At 37.6% G+C, this 20161-nt stretch overlaps 1 protein-coding gene across 5 annotated transcripts in view; it reads right to left on the bottom strand.

The window, feature by feature from the left end:
• CEP128 (centrosomal protein 128) overlaps positions 1 to 20161 on the bottom strand; it is a 412817-nt gene that overhangs the window by 53203 nt on the left and 339453 nt on the right. For all 5 annotated transcript variants that reach the window (XM_046006996.1, XM_046006995.1, XM_046006999.1 and 2 more), the window contains one exon: positions 4255 to 4278. In XM_046006996.1, the coding sequence (XP_045862952.1) occupies positions 4255 to 4278 (24 nt within the window). The remainder of the gene's footprint in view (positions 1 to 4254; positions 4279 to 20161) is intronic.

Below are 20161 nucleotides of genomic sequence, written 5' to 3'. Positions count from 1 at the left end.
TGTTCGCATTTCAGAGATGAATCTAATCTCCTCCGTAATGTCCCCAAAATTATAAGATCCATGGTTTTCCTAGAACCTGGACTATGATGATGTTTTATTTTACAATTTTTTTTTTCTTTATAAGAGCTCCTACTGTAAGGGCCTATTTAGCCAGAGTGGCCCCATCTTGGTTGAACAGCCATTCTGTTGTTTATGCAGTAAAACTTAAATTGACCCTGCACCCCCCACCACCCCCAGGGGAACTTACTTAAAAGCAAGTCCGGGAAACCAATCCCAGGTAACAAAGCCCAAATATAAGGGTGGGTCAGGTCAGGTGGAGATAACAGCCCGAATGCAGGGATGAGTTGGGTCAGGTGGAGGCATCCCATCAGTAAAGCATATATACTGTCTCCCTAGCTACCAAGGAGTGTGGGCCCCGCCTTTCGGGCACCAATTCTGACTAAGGTGATAGGCTAGTTCAAATAGCTACTATGGGGTGAACTGTAATTCAATTGGCCACCCGTGTGTGACCTAGCATGACTGTGCAGCTTTCTCTGTGTGTTACAATCTCATTCGCCACCTGTGTATGGCCAGACCCGACCACATGGCCTTTGCTCTATAAAAGTTAGTCTGTGAGGCAGGGAAGGGTCTGTAAGGGGTGGTCCCGACTGGTCTGTTTGACATTTGGTTTGATTCTTGATGCTAGGCACAAAATAAAGCTTTGCTTGACCTTCGCTCTGTATCAGTCTTGCTCCTTTGACCATGGACCCTCTCTCTGTAAGGGGTGGTCCCGACTGGTCTGTTTGACATTCGGTTTGATTCTTGATGCTAGGCACAAAATAAAGCTTTGCTTGACCTTCGCTCTGTATCAGTCTTGCTCCTTTGACCATGGACCCCTTATTGGAGGACCCAGCATTGGGGACCCAACACTATCAAATGCACTGTGTTTCATTCATGTGGTGTAGACAGTGTATTTTTATCTTACCTCATTAATTTATTTACATGGAAGTAGCTTTTCTTTTCTGTGTACAGTTTCCTTGAGAAAACTAATCACAGTTTTTCCTCTTCCTCTTCAGTGTCAATACAGTGCTTTATATAGTAGCCAGTAAGTATCCACTGCTATGTCTCATCCATGGCCCATCAACTGGGGCTATCAATCTAGATTTTTTCAGATAATCACTTAGATTTATTTGGAGAATCAACATGCCATATTTTGGCAGAAAGTTGGTTCCTTCCTAAAAAATTCACATTAAACTTAAATGAAAATCGTAACTGCTTTCGTGAAACATCAAGTAAAGTGCAATACTAATCAGAACGGCTAGGGAAAAAAAATTGATGTGCTTCTGAGGAATTTTTTTCCCTTCAACTATTGAACTGGTTCTGTGTATACCTATATTCATAAAAACAGTCTGTGTGAGGGTCATATATGGACTATACATGGGAGGGTCATATTCTTTCCTTCTACAAATGTTTACAGATTGTCCAATATATAGCAGGAATTTTTGACAGGCTCTGGGATGCATTTACACCCCAAATTAAAATGTAATTTCTAATCCAAGAAGCTCACCTGCTAGTGAAGGAGAGAGAAACGTTGAGGAAGAGGGGGCTACATGGACACATGATAATGACCTAAGCATTTGGATCACTAGTGACAAGCCATATCAACGTGCTCATTATGATGAAAAGACCATCTTATTTTCATGTATTGTAACTACTGAACATTTCAAATCTCCTAATGAACAATGAAATCTCAAACTTTTGCAGACTTGTATCACCATAACATACACCCTACATTCAACACTTTCTACGTTAATACCAACCCAACCAAATGTAGACCACCACCATTTCCTACAGTCTAAGTGCTGAATTAGTGAGAGAATAATAAATGATCCTGAGATTACTTTCAGCATATTTGATTTTATGAACTATAAAACACTTTACCAGTTGAATAGTCTACCAAGTGTATTAAATCTGCTGCTTATAATGCCATACGAAGTCAAAGAACTTCATAATATTTGAGCATTAACATTATTACTAAGCATTTTCATCTTTATGGTTTTACTTATGATAATTATTTCAAATTAAAAACATCTTGAGAAAACTATCACTGTAAAAAACCTCATCCATTTAATCAATTTTATTTTTCTCATGATGACTTTTTATTTTTACCTTTATTCCTAAAGGAACCCTTAGAATAAGGCACTTAAGATCATACTCCATAGTACTTTTAGTAAAGAAATTATATAAATACAAAAGACTAACAAATGCTAATAAGAGTTATAGGCTTTTGGTTGTTGTTTGTATAATTTTCAGTTTTGTATGGCATATTAACACAATTAAAATGATTAAGTAAGAAATAATAAGCAATCATATAATGATAACCTAACATTTGTCTGGCCCTAAATATTTTCACATATATTCTGTCTCTTAATTCTCACAACAACCTGACAAAGTTTAATTATTATTATCATTTTTACAGATGAGAAACAAGTGAATTGCTGAATGTTGTGTAAGTGGTATTTTGTACGTTGAACCTAAGTCCTCAGACTCAAAATTTCTGTTTTTGTTCATACTCTTAAAAAGGGCATTTAATTCACAAGCCAAATCCTGTTGGCAAGACACTTCCTAAGGGTAAGTAAAATATATGTGGAAGAACACTAAACATTTTATTCACCTACAATGTCATCATACTGAAACTGAGAAGGTCAGTGTAATTTCCAAATGGCCCAGTTAAATCTAAGGAATAGATTATTTACCCACGAGGGTCCGGACACTGTCAGTCAAAATCACTTGCTTACATAGGACTAAAATGAGCTCCATTAGCATCTTTCCATTTCTCACACTCACAAGTAAATATTTTATTCTTTATTTGCCACATTGTTTAAAGGTTTATTTTCTTCCTGTTCATTAAAAACATATAAAGAAAAAATAAAAATCACCACTAGACCCAAGCCACTCTTAATATTTTGTGTGCTTATTTTCTGAAAGTCTTTTTTAACACAAAATATTCACTATTTGCATCATACTCTCCATATGCCTGTGTATTCTACTCCCCCTCCCCCTGTATAACAGCATAGCAATATTTACTTCTGAAAAATATGACCTTTTATGACTAATCTTTTGTCGTAAGGTGGTATCATGAATTATTTTACCATTCTTCCAATTCACATGGTTTTTATTCCAAAAACATTTATTTATAAAAGGAATGTAACATTTTATAAGACTTGAAAAAATAGAGAAAGGAATGAAATCACAGTCCTCTCATCTAACAAGTCATTTTTTTTTCAAGATTTTATTTATTTATTTGACAGAGAGAGAGATCACAAGTAGGCAGAGAGGCAGGCAGAGAGAGAGGAGGAAGCAGGCTCCCTGTGGAGCAGAGAGCCCGATGCGGGGCTCGATCCCAGGACCCTGAGATCATGACCTGAGCCGAAGGCAGCGGCTTAATCCACTGAGCCACCCAGGCGCCCTAACAAGTCATTTTTATGAGTTTTTCTCAGTCTCTTCTATTCTTTACTCATACATCTATCATTGCCTGTTATCACTGAAGTACACATGATTATATTTGTCTTTTCAGTTTGTTTTCTATTATAAGCCTTTTCCGTAACAACAGTGGCATGCTGGGTGGAAAAGTCCACACCTTTATACAACCATTCAGTACTATATTGTCCAACAATAAAGTTGTCCCCCCTTTCTTCCTAAAATCATTTAAAATAAATCATTTTACAATAAATATTACAAACACGTAGTCTTTACATTCACTCACCTTAAAAAATTCATTCCCTGATGCTAGATTCCTGCAAGCAAGATTATTGAGAAAGAGGCTGACCAGCTTTTAACATTATTTGGGTATTGGTGAAAACCATGTACAAAAATATTAAGGTTGAATATCTGTACTTCCAAGTATAAACAGTTTTCCAATCTCAGCTTCTGATCAACCAGTCCTTTTAGTGATTGTACAATATAGACACAAGCATATAGGATACTGATTATACTTAGGCTAATTATGTTTTTCATGGATTAGTACATCTTGGTATCCTCAGATTTGAGAGAACAGTGACCAGTGAAACAGGCACATTTTTTTTTCTTTTTTCACTTAAAAAAATCTGTATCCACATACTTTTCAGGTATAGTTTAGCTTATCCTCCCCTTTGAGTCCTAGATGTAGTTTTAGAAATGCTTTCTCAAACTGCTTCTTTTGGGGAGTGCTCTGAAATCCACCTCAGGACACAGCAGTAATTCTGACAAAAGGAGAAAGAAAACGCCTCAACTTACCATTTCTAATGCATTTACACGGTCCTGCAAATAAAGCATAATGCAGAATTATAAAAACAAAGCTACTAAAAATCATTTCAATTTACTTCTAATTTTCAGATTTTCTACTTATTCTCTATTAGTAATAATGTTTTGAAAATCTCAAAAAATGAAAACTCCTATCAGGATGATTTCTACAATAGAAAGAGTCAGGAAAGAATCACTGTACTTCTCATCTCAGTTGTGTTCGGTTTAATTTAACAGTAAATATCAGAAACTCATATACAGTGACTAAGTGGAATAAACATTACCACTTTTGCATTAGTAAAATGATTTATCTACGTAAGGATTTATAAGTATTACGTACATACATTTGAATATATGAACAACTAGATGGTAGTAGTAATATAAAAAAGGACTTTGGCACAATACCAGCGCTCGGTTAGGTACACAATACAAAGTGTGACTTGGAAAGTAAAGTTCAGACATAAGAATAACTTCATCAATTAACTCTGAAAAACAACCTGAGGGTTTTGAAGGGTCAGGGGTGGGAGGTTGGGGCAACCTGAGGGTTTTGAAGGGTCAGGGGTGGGAGGTTGGGGGAACAGGTGGTGGGTAATAGGGAGGGCACGTTTTGCATGGAGCACTGGGTGTTGTGCAAAAAGAATGAATACTGTTACGCTGAAAAAATAAATAAAATGGGGAAAAAAAAAGATTAAGAAGTAATTTGTTAACTGAAACAAGGCAGGAAATACAAACAAGAAAGATGTCACATGCAGTCAATCTTGAATTCAGATGGGCCCTCCATCTACAGTATCTTTGAAGGTTCTACAGAAAAATCTCTTTTCTTTTTTTCAAGATTTTATTTATTTATTTGAAACAAAGAGACACAGTGTGAAAGGGAACACAGGCAGGGGGAGTAGGAGAGGGAAAAGCAGGCTCCCTGCCGAGCAGGGAGCCCAATGCAGGGTTGATCGCAGGACTCCAGGATCATGACCTGAGCCAAAGGCAGACACTTAATGACTGAGCCACCCAGGCGCCCCGGAAAATCTAGGTTTTAAAAAGGGTCATTGACAACAATATTGCTACAAAGCTAAATGATTAGGTAAATGGTTGCCTTCTCAAAGCAACAACTATATTCTCAACTTTTTTCAGAGCCGACAGCTACGTAGAGGAAATCTTTATCAATGAAAAGAGGCTGAATTTGAGAGAGGAGAGTCTGAAGATTTAACCAAATAGAAAGCCATCTTTTGGGGGAAGATCAAGGCCACTTTTCCTTCTTCTCTCTCATTAGAAGCAATGGGAGATGTGTGACATCTGGATTTCCTTTCTGTTTAATCAAATTAATTTTGCCCAAGACGTAAGGGGGGAAGTAGTACAGAGAGCCACTCAGCTCAGATCTCTCAGTAGTCCTACAGGGACCGAAGTGGACTCAGGACACTTAGAAGCAGCAAGAACTTGGCGCTCACAGCCACACTCCCAGCCTTACCTAACACATACAGGCCTCACCTTTGAGGACTTCCACAGAGAGTTGAACATTCCTACCCTTTAAACATTTGGCTATGTGGGTACAAGTAAAATGAATATATTATGCAAAATCAGCCCAAAGCAGACTGTTCTTCGCAATATAATCTGTTTAACTGCATTTTGTTGGCATACTTGAGAGAACTTCACCCTCGCCCCCATAATTTTCAGGAAATAACTGCCATTTGGTTGGTGACTTGTGTACTGTCACTTTTGAATGCTTCATAATAAATGCATATAATAATGCCTCAAGGGGGCTTTGATCTGTTGTTACCAGGCATCTTATTCACAGTCCATCTGGGACAAAACCATTCAGCAATGCTTTATCATCCTTTGCAGATTGAACAGAAGAACCTCATTAGATATCTTACGGAGACAGAAACAGCCTTTGGGCAGTATCACATTTATATGAACCATCTTGGAAGGCTCAAAATATTTACAGCCACTATTTGGGCCTTAAGTTTTCCACATACCATGTATTTATGGGCTCATATTATTTAGGATTAGCACATTTTAATGGCAAACATACAACTAGTTTTAAAAGCACGCATAAAGCTAGTTGGAAATCAGAGGTTTTTTGTTTCGTTTCGTTTTGTTTTGTTTTGTTTTAAGATTTTATTTATTTATTTGACAGACAGAGACCACAAGTAGGCAGAGAGGCAGGCAGAGAGAGAGAGGGAAGCAGGCTCCCCGCTAAGCAGAGAGCCCGATGCGGGGCTCAATCCCAGGACCCTAGGATCATGACCTGAGCCGAAGGCAGAGGCCTTAACCCACTGAGCCACCCAGGCGCCCCGGAAATCAGAGTTTTCATAAGAGGTAAAAACAGTAGAATTTAAATTTAGTGTCTTTTAAAAAAAATTTTTTTTTAATATTTCTTTTTTTTTTTTTAAGATTTTATTTATTTGACAGACAGACAGGCAGGCAGAGAGAGAGGAGGAAGCAGGCTCCCTGCCGAGCAGAGAGCCCGATGCAGGACTTGATCCCAGGACCCCGAGATCATGACCTGAGCCGAAGGCAGAGGTTTTAACCCACTGAGCCACCCAGGCGCCCCTAAATTTTGTCTGTCTTAATTCAGATCTCTGTGTTTGGCAAAGATAAACGGATATAATTTATGTATTGGTGTCTTCATTTTACTTGAATATCTGTTACAAGATTTTTAAAAGAAATACACACTATCATGGACTGCATGTTCTTATTCTCATAAAATTCATGGACTGAAACCCTAATCCCCAATGCAATGGCATTTAGAGATGGGACATTTGGGAGGTAGTTAGGTCATGAGGACAGAGTCCTCATGATGGGATCAGTGTCCTCATAAGAAGAGACAGAATCCTTCTCTTTCTGTTCCCTGCCATGGAAGGACATAATGAGAAAAGATGGTCATTTACAAGCCAGGAAGAAGGCCCTCGCCAAGGACCAAATCTGCCAGCCCCTCAATCTTGGACTCCTCCTCCTCCACAACTGTGAGAAATGTTTGTTGTTTAAGTCCCCCAGTCTGTGGTAAATTGTTGTAGCAGTTCAAGCTGACTAAGACATGTGCCCAGTCTTTAAGACTATGAACACAAATGGTCCAAGAAAACTCCATTTTGTTAAAATATAAAGATGAAGAAATGATTTACTTCAGTGCAATTCACTTATGTCTTTTTTTTTAAAGACTTTATTTATTTATTTGACAGAGAGAGATCACAAGTAGGCAGAGAGGCAGGCAGAAAGAGGGGAACGCAGGCTCCCCTCAGCTCTCAGCAGAGAGCCTGATGTGGGGCTTGATCCCAGGACCTTGAGATCATGACCTGAGCCAAAGGCAGAGGCTTAACCCACTGAGCCACCCAGGCACCCCTACCTACTTCATTCCAAATTGGTACTGAGTTTTCTACAAAAAATGTAATATGTTACCAAAATGAGAAAATTAGGGCAATTGTCTATTGACAATTCAGTTTATTAACCTGAATTTCAATAATCCCATTTGCCAATCAACAGCAGCTAATCGACTACCAGCCATCACTGCCAATTAGTGAGGTTTGTCTAAACTGTACAGTTGTTTGGTCTTAATTGTAGGCTATCATTAAAAAGAAACTACTCCTAGTCTTTATGGACTTACTGACTTGCTTTTAAAAGTTAAGAAATGCTTTGAAAATGGAAATGGCTGACTTCTTTTTTGGCAGATAAGATTATAATTCTGTATATAAAAGGCTACTGCAAATATTTTTTCTCAAACAAAATAGGTCCACACTTCCTTTCTGGTTCTTCTTATTAAAACACACGTAACTTAAGCCAATACTGTGGCATTGATACAGTCCATGAAACAAATGTCAGTATATACTAGAATGAACATCTAAGTAGAGCACATTAAATTCTGTTCTTTTTCACCTCTCCTACTCTAACCAGAAGTTCACAGTGTTTTGTTGTTGTTTAATCTCCAACTTTCATTTTTTACATCAGTCATTCTAATTTTTGTAGTCAGGGACTTTGAGAGTATGATGAAACTTGATCTTCTCCCCAGGAAAAGGTACATTATCCACAACATACACATAATTCTGCATACACTTTTAGGAGAACTGTAGACTCTCAGAGGTCTTCTCATCATTTTACCCCCCCAAAAATACTTGAAATAACATGGAAGAGCATTATACAAATAAATTATTTTATTAAGCTGAATCTACTGATTTCTCCTATATGAAGTATTTCTGCATAAATGACGCCAATAACAAAGAAAGAAATAATTGGGAGCAGAAGGTTAAAACAAGAATCAAAGGAAAAATGCCTTCAATGTTTTGAAGAAAGTTCTTGGGGGGGGACCATTTTGTGTGTGTGTGTGTGTGTGACTATTCTTTCATTCTATCTAAAGAGGGGAATAATCTAAGACACACCTAAAATGGCAAAAATTATTTAAAGTTTACTCTAAAAATTATCCATTTGGTCACTGCATAGCCATTGAGTTCCAATGTAAAGTGCTATCTACTCTTCATAATGTGAGCATTATATACAATTTCCGAGTGTCAGTAATGCTGCCAGACAATACACTGTAATTCATTCTAGGCTTGGAAGAGCAAGAAGGGAGAGGTATATTTTGGAAGAGGTCTACAGCATATGTACTATAAAAAGATGTATTAAAACTTTTTATGATCACGTTAGCAATCTGCTTTGAGCTGTATATATGCCTTTTCTACCTGGTTGTACACTGGAATTTATGACTGAACTGAGGCAAATTCATTAGCATCACTAGAGATGGGCAAATATTTGTAGGCTAAGTTAGGAAATGAGTGCTATATGGATCACTGGCATCTGAATCCCTGATCATTAAGAGTTTGATTTAGCCAAGCCAATCAATAAGACATATTGATTCATCCATCCCATCTAGGAGATGAATTAGAGGCCTTGGAGGTCTAAATAATCAGAGTTTTGCCTCTGGTAAGTGTAGTTGAACTGGCCCAGTGACTTTAGCACAACGGTGCAGCACTTTCCAGGAATGCTTTACATATATCCACTGACATATGAAAATGCACAATACTGGCATAAGAATATAACAAATGGGGACTCCCTCCATTACTGTTCCAAAAGCAAAAGGCCTCTCTTCTGAAAGAAAAACCCACTTGGCTTCACCCAGAGATAGCATTTTTCCAGTCACTGTTAACACTGCTTAATCAATATTCACACTTTACTTGCTACTTACTAAATAAATGATATAAAACGAGATACAAATATGTGCATTTTTTTCTCTATGAATTTCCACATGGCAATCTGTTACTTTTAACACACTGTCCGCCATTTTTTAATAACGAAAAGAGCGCAAAATAATTCCAAATGTATTCTTTTCCAAAATTCAAGATATTAAAATGAAAGAAAAGGAAATGGCCTTTATTAATCATCACAAAAAATGAGTTTCACATAGTGATTTAAAATAAAACAAAGGGCTAAAAACTGCAAACAACCTTAATGTTGCAACACCAAAAAAATTTTAAAATATAGCCTCAGTTGACTTTGAATATAGCAAATGAGTCAATGATCTATATGTAAAACTGCAGTTAGCTACTATAAGTCAAACAAAATTACTCTCCACTTAAGACAAACTTCAGAACAAGTGGCATGTGAGCAGCATGCAGTGATTTCCCAACTATCCAGAGTTCGCTTTACCCATCACTGGATTCCTGTACTCTGTCCTTGTTCACTCATTTCACTAGCTGCTTAAGTGTCTTTTTCAAATAAGCTACTACAGGATCCAAAATAACACCACAGAGATATTGAAAAGAAAACCACAGCAAGGCATCAAGATTTTGTCTAGAAAGTTGTTAATAACAAAACTGAATGGGAAGAAATCAGAGAGGGAGATAAACCATGCGAGACTCGGGAAAACAAACTGAGGGTTACAGAAGGTAGAAGGGTGGGGGGTGGGTGGCAGGGAGATGGGGGTGACCAGATGATGGGTATTAAGGAGGGCAAGTGTTGGGACCAGCACTGGGTGTTATATGCAACTGATGAATTGCTGAACACTACAACAAAAACTTACGACGTACTATATGCTGGCTAACTGAGCATAATAATAATAAAAAAAAAAACCAACAAAGTCATCAATAACCCTCCCCGCAACCACTCCCCAACACTTTGACTTATCAAGAAAAGCCAGTTTAAAAGGATGTATCATTTCCCAGTCTAGGGGGAGTACCCAGTAACACTCGTGTTACCTGCTTTTCATTCAGGGTGTGGCAAATACCTGATAGAATCAGAAGCAGGATTTAAGAAGGGAATCAAAATATGTGCTCCACATTTCTGATCTGCTCTTTCATCCACTACCACTGTCATGATCAGACTTCAGACAGCCCACTGTTTTTCTGTAGGGTTCCTCAGCAACAATGGCAGGTGCCATTTTGGGTTTGCCGTCTTCTTATGAGGCGATCACCATCCCTTCTACTCGGACAATGCCTGTGTCACTGTTTGACCTTGTTCAGAGAATTCCGAGATTGCACTTGTCCCGAAGTGGGAAAGGGATGTGTGCATGTGTTTGTTGGGGTGGGGGTGGGGCAGGGAAGATGAGAGAAAGATAGGGAAATGGGGCTCCATTGGTTTGTTCCAACAGATTTCATGCTGGAAAATGCAGCCCGAGAGGTGAAATAGGGTTTTGCTTGAAATCCCTATAAATTGTTCCAGTCAATTGAACAAAATTAAAACCAAAGAAGTCTCACATCTACCCTTTATGTTTCAGATCACGGAGGAAAGCAATGAGGTTTTTTTTTTTTTCCTTTAAAATGAAGAATCACATTAGGATTCTTCGTTAATGCACAATGTAATGTGGTGCACAGATACCTAGAGGATAAGACTACAAACAAATGAAGGGCAAAATATACAGAACCTTCTTTCTCCCAGAACTGCACAATTCCACAGAAAACCTGTTGGTAACAGGTAATAAGAGTTCCGTGAATGACATCTGGACTGGAGAAGAACTAAAAATTATTTGCAGATACATAAAGGCTATGATGGTGGTTAGGGGCAATGCAAATGACAACCAATGTAATTGCAAAGACTGACAGTCCCCCAAAAGAGATGTAGGCACAGTAGTTGAATAGTAGGGGGAGAAAGCCAGCAACTCAGAAACCAATACACCATATTTCTCCCCCAAGGATTTACATTTAAAAAAAATAAAGTATATGTCTCCAGTGGTGAGGTAGTCATACATCAGCTGAATATGCTCTGAACTCATATGCAAATTACAGTGCAGTAGTGATTATGGCATAATTTATGAGGAGGTTTGTGTCATGAAGAACTTGTGGGAAACAATTGGGTATGTTTTTTTCAGGGTTGTATCTGACTGTCACCAGACACAGCTGGCCTAATGAGACTCCCTGAGGCTAACATCTCCTCTGAATCCCTCAAGGACACACATCTTCCAGACTCCAGGTGGAGAGTATTCACAGAGAAACCCACTTAACCATGGAAGCCACTGTCCCAACCTCCTTCTTCCTGAATATATGAATCAGAGCACTTGGTTGCTGACTATCATGCACATCACAAGCTAAGTCATTAAATGGTATGAGCAAACAATCCACTTTGGGAATTAAATTGCTTACCTTTGAGCAATTCCAATAACTCACATCTCAATTTACGTGCAGTTATTTTACTCAAGTGTTTTCAAGAATTCAAGGACAAGGAACAAGTACGAGGGGCTCTCTCATCCTCATTCCCATATTCCTTCTGTGGGCTTCTGTAGAGTTACCTCCCACTGTTCTATACTAGAGATAGACTGTTGATAAGGATATCCAGACATAAGCAGAAGGCTTTAAAATAATATATTTGGCTGACACAAGTTAGATTTTTCTTGCCTCCTCTTCAGTTTGACTAAGATTAAAACTGTTATTAATCTCCACTTCCTGACATACAAGTACAGGTTACGTAGGGGACAGATAGTTCAAGGATTTAAAACCAACCTCAGATTATCGGTACTCAGACCATCAATGGTACACTATTCTCAGTATCCAAGAAAACCAAAGAAAAGTCCCCAACAACTTAGTTTCTACTTATACTGCTGAGATACATACCTGAAAGCTGACTTATCCTATATGTCCTAAAATAAAGTAGACATGTTTTGACTATTCCGTTTCAAATATCCTAAATATTCCTTCCTATGAAATACTTAACTGCTTTTTCTTCAAATTGAGCTTCATTCTGATTTTTCATTGCAGTCTGACTAGCATCTTCCCAACGCGGAATTTTAAACAGTTGCTTTGGCTGTTTAAGAGAGATGTGAGTAAAGAAAAAAGTTGGAAAGCTCTATTATCTTAAGATATTTGAAAGCACTATAAATAGTCAGAGCTATAAAAATAATACCAATAGAACTATAATAATTTCTACTAAATTTTTAATTTCTGCATTTAGAAAATGATATCACACTGTTCTCTTAAAATGTTTTCCCCAAATAATTCCTTACCCAACTTAAATACACAGATTTTAGGGAAATCATTACTTGAAATTTAAAGTATTTGATTCTTGAGGATTATAGAGCTAAAATTTTTCAGGATTATAGACCTAAAGTATCCTCAAACTTCTTACTTTCAAATATCCTTAGAAGAACCTAATCATAAATTCCAAAGTCTATGATATGAAGGAATAAATAAGGTGAGAGCTTGCTAATGGATGCACCTGGGCAGTTTTAGCCAGTCATGAAAGCTTCTTTTAACACTCACAACCCTCCTTGTGGATAATGCAGCACTGATGTAATGTGCTTTTAGGAGTTCAGGAAGGTCTGATTAGTCAAAATTATGCTTTCCTTCCATTTGCAAAATTATTAAAAATCCTACCAATAGAAATGAATTCTTTACCTCCCCCCACTCTAGTTCATCTTTTCAAAGGCAAACAATCATGGGAGGGAAAACCACTGAACTAGTTCATTCTAAGGCAGGGGTCAGCAATGTAGGACATGAAGCCATTCGAACCTGCCCCTTGTTTTTATAGGCTCCTGAGCTAAAAATGGTTTTCACACTTTTATTTGGATAAAGAAAAATCAAAGTAAGAATAATATTTTATGACATGTGAAAATTACATGGAATTCAAATTTTAGTTTCCCTAAACAATTTTTATTGGAACACAGCCCACTCATTTCCTTACATATTGTCTATGGCTGCTTTCATTCTGTAATGGCAGAGGTCAGTCGTTGGGAGACAGCATATAGCCTGTAAAGTTGAAAATATTTAGACTCTGGCCCTTTACAGAAAGTTTGGCAACCCTCTGTTCTAAAGTGTTGATGTCCTATAGGAATTACTACCTGCCTCACAGAGGGAGGTCAGCCTATAGCAAAACAAGCCCTGTCAGATTGTGGAAGGAGAAGATAAGGTGAAACACACTGACCAGGGGCAAGAAAAGGCAACAGGAACAGGAAAATTTTTACTTGACTTTTAAACTTTAAAATAACATCAAAAAGCTGTATATGCATAAATACACATGTCCTGAATACAAATCATTCCTCAGACCATAGAAGTTTCTTCTTTTTGTCCTTTATTCCTTTTATCCATTATTTCTTTTTCTTTCCTTCCAATGTCTTTCCTCCTTCCCTCTCTTCCACTCACTTATTCATTTAATTAATTCATCCATTCACTCACATTTATTGAGACAGAAACTTTGCTGAGTTTTGTATACACAGTTATCAACAAGGAAGATAAGGTCTCTCTGCCTTTATGGACTTTACATGCCAAAGGAGAAGACACATAAATAAGATACTCAAAAACTGTGATGGGGGGCTGAGGGCAGAGATTTACTTTAAACAGGTTGGTCAGGTTAAGTTCCCACAAAGAGGTGACATTTGAGCTGAAACTCAAAGGATGAAAATGAGCCATCACTGAAAGAGCTAAGGGAAAAGCACTACAGAGAGAGGAAGTACCAAATGCAAAGGTACTGGGACAGGAAAAGGGTTTGCTTAATTTCAGGAGTAAAAGGGACAATGGTATGTGTGCTGTGGCTGTTAACAAAAACATCCTTTTAAACTTCCAGTACCATAAATTCAACACTATTTATTAAAAGCTTATTATTTGCTGAAAATATGATGTTTCCATTTAATGGTCTCCCAAACTCTCAATAGGTGAATATCATTAATTTCTTTCATTTTATAGTCAGAGAAATAGACTCAAAGATAGTAAACGTATTGAATTCCACACTGTGATTGAGCTTAGACTATAATCCAGGTCCATGTGATTCAAAGGAGTCTATTCTCTCAAAATCAAAATCTATGTTAAAAAAAAAAAACCTATGTATATATTTATATATTTATCTATATAGATGATACCTTTTTTATTACCACTAGGGCTATATTCTGTGTGCAATGGAAGTTAGGGCTTACCCTGGAAAATCAATTCAGAGCCTCTTTCTCAAAATTACACATGCCAGAATAGCATTCCAGAGCCTTATTTTTAACAGATGCCAGGTGACGGTGTAACAAAACATATACTATATCACAATAAAATTTCATGTTCAAATGAAAACCATTATTTGTACCCATTCTTATAGTTATTTACCATATAATCAAAGGGATTATATTTTTGTCATATGCTTTTCTTAAGTAAGCTGTGACTGCTTCTGACTTCTGAGTCTCACGTTAGGCCAGCTGAAGCACACAGAGCCAATACCACCGGGAAAATCTCAAAGAAAAAGATAAAGAAAAGCAAAGATCTAAACTTAATTAGCTGTGATGCTATACAGCAAACTGGCACCTCTATTGTGCTGGTCTCCCAAGTCTTTCAGTCTGGCTGTGCGAGTTAGATTCATTACTGAGCTCATAAATGGCCCCTCTCCCTCAACTCCTGTTTTACTGGTGACAAATTTATTAGTTCTTTTCTAACAGTGAAATGAGAACTAGGGATTTCAATTACACCCAGAATGTAGTAAAGGCATGGAATCTCTTGTAAGTAATATTTTTCTATTCCATTTTAAGAGCAAATATAGAAGTACTGTTAATAGACATTAAATGTTATTTATTAGCATGCTAATAAACCTGCACACTTTTTAAAGTAAACATTAAACTTCTAACAAATTACATTTAGAAGACTAAGTGGAATGCAGATACTCTGGAAAGGGAATGCACTTCAGAATCAATTTTTAAAAACCCAAATCATCACTGATTATGATAAAAAGACAAAGATATGAGGAGATGCTTATTACTCATTCCTTCAGTTCATTTTAGGTTTATCACTTTTTGCACAATTTAAAATTTATGCAAACGTTTTCAATGTTGCCTTTAATTTTTGCCAGAATATTTTGAATCTGGTTTAAAACTGAAATTGAAGAAGCCCAAGGAGGGCTTTAATAACAAATTTCTTTGGTCTGTTTATTTAAAACATGATGAATAAGCAAAAAGAAAAGGTGTAGAATGGAAAAAGGAAAATAAGCCCTTCTTCCTAGAAGTATTTGAGATTACTGGATTGTTCATAATCTTGCACCAGAAATTAAAATCTTCCCCACATGCCAACAGCCAAGCACACACATGTTCTCTCTCTCTCTCTCTCACACACACACACACCAGTTGCCATGTATATGAAAGCCTAGAGCCTAAGGGTTTGTAATAGTTTTAAAGTCCATAGAAAAGCAGTGAGGACTTTCACTAATCTTAGTCCCCAGTATTGCCTGATTTATTAAGTGCACTTTCAACAAATCATTTAGCTTCTTATAGTCTTTTTCTTGGGAATATAAGGGGTGAGTTAGTATTTTACCACACTAAATACCTAATATGTCTTTCAACGAATCATTCTCCTAGCGGGGAAAAAAAGAAAGATGGAAGAAATTCTAAGGAAAGGCCACGAACCCAAAGAAACAACAACAACAACAACAAAAAAAGTGTGGAAGTTCTTTTCTCCATAACCTCTGGAGACATTTAAGTACAAGAGTACAGACGACAGGGAGATTCTAGTCTACGTACTAGCCCATCCAACTGCTGGCTGAACCAGCTACGAATGTTTGTGTCCCTCACTCCAAAATTCACAGGTTGAAATCCTATTCCCCAAAGTGACATAGGAGATGGGGCCTTTAGCAGGTGACTGGTCATGTGGGTAGATCTGTCATGAATGGGATGGTGCCCTTAGAAAAGATTCAAGAATGTTCCATCTGCTCTTCTCCTGTTATGACCCAGGAAGTGGGCCAGATACTAAAGACAGGTACTGAATCTGCCTTGATCTTAAGACTCCTTGACCTCCAGAACTAGGAGAAATACATCTTTCTCGTTTAAGCTACTCAGTCAATGGTAGTTTTGTTACTGCAGCTCAAATGGAAGACACATGATTCTTTATCCAAAGCCTGAGGCCTATCCAGCGGTGTGACTGAGAAGAATAAGCAGATACACATAAAGGAGAGTGGTCTTGAAGTGATTATTTAAATTGCAACACGAATGAAACTGCCCCAAATTGTGAGGTGACAGTTGACTCTTGAAATGTGGCAAAAACTCCCAGACAAGCTCAACACTGCAAAACATCACAACATGCTTAGATGGTTTTCATTTTTCCCGAGAAAACACAAGCTGTTCTTTCATCAGCCCAGTGCTCATGGGGCCCAGAATTCCGACTCTGACAAAGGCACTAAGGGTTATTTTCTGGAAGGGTTGCTTTTCACAGAGTCATCTCCAAAGGGGTTGGTATATGGAGACACATAAAATAAATTTCCCCCTTGTGGGAAAATTTACGAAATTTGTAACACACACTTGGCTCATTTAACTTTACCAAGTTTTTAGAAAACTTTGTCACAGAGTAAAATTTGGGCACTTGAACTCAAAAATTACACTTTATATTTGCATTTTAAAAATGCTTCCAAAGGGCGTCTATTTTTTTTTTTAGAGGCTCTTATAGACCCTTGACTCAAGGGAGACTCCTGAATCCTGAGGACTCGTGCTTTGCATCTCTTTGGATAAACAGAACCAGACATATTTTCATATTTCTCTTATTCTCCAAAGAAAATGATCTAGTCACTCAACAGCCATACGTTCGGACATAGACTACTTACTTCACTTTCAGGGACTCTTACTTTCCAGTTTTATTGCCATAAATTTGGAACTAAAATTAAGTTGCCAACTTTAGGTAAAATAGAGTGATAAAATTTAATGGCCATTAAAATTTCAAGTGGAATCGATTTTACTGAGCTTGGTTCCCTGTTCTCCTGAGGCCTCTTGACATAGTAAATGGAAGTGTGCAAATCTAATTGGCTAAGACCCGGCTTGACCCTAACACAGACTGCTAACGTTTTATCTTAACGTGGAGACCTCATACCGAATTTAAGCTTGGTAAGCTTCTTTACCTTTTGAGAAAATAAGAGATTTTAATGCGCCATTAAGTCAGCTAGTTCTCAAAGTGGCAGTGTTGCCCAATCCTCCATCCCCCAGAAGCACCCATATTTTGCTTGGTTTATGTCATTGCTTACAACAGTTATTTATTTTTTTTTTATATCATATATCAGAAAAAGAAAGAGAAACAAAGTGATTTGTCTACATTCTTTCATCTTGGGAAGAATATGTATGTATGTACATTTCATTTCTAGAGCTATGGAAGTTGTATTTTAACTCTCATGGGTCACTGTAAGGAGGAGCAGGATCCTGCATTTACTTTCTAGTTTAATAAATAATCAACCATAAGTTCTCAATTTATTCAAATTGGGACTTCTAAAAATGTGCTTTAGTACCTCCCAAGCAAATCAGAATTTCAGGGGCAATTTAAGACTTGCTTAAATGAATCCTTCAGTTCTTCTAGAGAACCAGTGTTAGCACAGAGCATCTGACTTCCCCCTTACTTTCTTTCTAAATTAACTCAGAGATTCTTCACAGCCCCATCTCTGCATTTGTACCCATAATCTCTAAAATCCCCAAATCACTGGGTGGTTTGAAAATACAGGCTTTGGGCACTGTACATTTAGAAGAAGAAGAAATGACTGACAGCAAAATTACAGAAATTATCCTGTTGGTCTGTCATTAGCTCAGCTTACCACATGGTTGTAGAGCCAGAGGACTGGCCATCTATGGGGACTACTGAGATGTTGATGCATGATCCTGCTAGCCTCAACCAGGGCAGTTTTTTTTACTCACATCAGCTTTTTGTCTTTGGTGTTTTTCTTGCCCAGTTTATTTCCAACAATGGATCTGCCAACTCTACACTGAAACTCTTTTTCATAGTATAATACCCCTATATTAATATTTATTAGATTTCCACAAGAACTAAGAAATTTCTGTTCTATTTTTCCCTTAAACACCATGCTGTCATAGTTTACCCCATAAGTAGCTGAAATGAAGTAATGGCTGAGGAAAAGATTATCTTCTCCTTCCGCTCACTTCAAATGCTTTTGCCTGAGCACTACTAAGGTGACAAAAACAAAATCAAACACCTATCCCTCCTCTCCCAAAACATTTCTAAAAAATAAATCAAGTCCTTCAAGTGGAAGGTTCCAGGCTATTTTTAAAACTACCTGGGAGAGAAATTAAATATAATTATGGGTCATCTGAAAAACAGCATGTCAGTGATGCCACTTTAATATCCTTCAAGGGCATATGTAGCTTCTGGAATGTCTCAAAAAAAAAATGTACATTACTTTAAAAAAACCCCATAAACCCAATGTTTTTAATTAAATGAAGGATTCAGTTCATTTCTAATGAAAATACTGATACTAAAGAAAGTGTCCAGAAATACGGGTGATATTTACAAATCCTACAACTAAAACGTTTCCTTTTCCCTCTTAAATAATGAGGCTGATGTTCAAATCCAATCATATAATAAATTTCATTATTGCCACAATGTAACTTTTTTCACTGTTTCATTATATTTAGTAGCTATCCAAAGATGTAACACTTCCATTAGCATAATCTAAATAAAATCTGAATTTAAAATTATGGTTGCCCATGGTAAGAGCAAGGAGGGTCAGACAGAGGGAAAAGATGACTCTGGGAGGGCACAGGGACATTTACCACTGTGTCCCAGTATGCGGTGCCATGTCTGGTATGCAGGAGATGCAAACACATAGTGTGTGGAATTAATATTTATGGAGGACCTGTCAGGCACCAAGGTTTGTTTATGCATTTCTTATCCCAATTAATCCTCTTAATAGTCCTATGAAGTATTATTACTGTCTCCAACTTATAGATACGGATGTTGCTTTAACATGATCTGAATATGGGGGCTCCTGGGTGGCTCAGTGGGTTAAGCCTCTGCCTTCAGCTCAGGTCATGATCTCAGCGTCCTGGGATGGAGCCCCGCATCTGGCGCTCTGCTCAGCAGGGAGCCTGCTTCTCCCTTTCTCTCTGCCTGCCTTTCTGCCTACCTGTGATTTCTGTCTCTCAAATAAAATCTTAAAAAAAAATAAAAGACCTGAATATTACTTAGTAAAACAGGAAGGTGAATAGGAAAATCATGTTCATAATCATCTATTTTTATCTTATTTGAAATAAAATGAAGCGAGATGACTCTAAGTCAGCAAAGGGGGTAGGGGCATAAGTGTTTTCCAGATAGTCTGCTTAGTGACTGTCGTAGGTAGTGATTTGCAACTTTTTGTGACTAGGCATGATACTCTTGTGGTGTGATTTGCATTCTGGGGTTTGCAAAACAATAAACTGATGGAAGGTGAACCAGGTAGGTTGGTACTTTAAAAAATGAAAACAAAAAGCAATAGCAGCACCTACCATTAACAGTCATCACAAGAAAGACGACAGTCACTGAATATTTTTCAACGAAACTGAGGAAAATGGATTACCTTTTGTGTCTATTTAAAATGTTTCAGCTGATCTCAGAGCGGTTTAATAGAGAAGGGATTTGTTTGTTTCAATGTATCTCAAACCCTTATGCAAAAAGGACTCTGGTGTGGTACCACACATGTAGAGTCAAAGACAATACTGTTTTTAAGAACAGTGCACAATGTGGGGCGCCTGGGTGGCTCAGTGGTTAAATCCTCTGCCTTCGGCTCAGGT

The sequence above is a fragment of the Meles meles genome, chromosome 6 (genome assembly GCF_922984935.1).
Source record: "Meles meles chromosome 6, mMelMel3.1 paternal haplotype, whole genome shotgun sequence".
Taxonomy (NCBI): domain Eukaryota; kingdom Metazoa; phylum Chordata; class Mammalia; order Carnivora; family Mustelidae; genus Meles; species Meles meles.
This window is presented reverse-complemented; position numbering and strand designations above follow the sequence as displayed.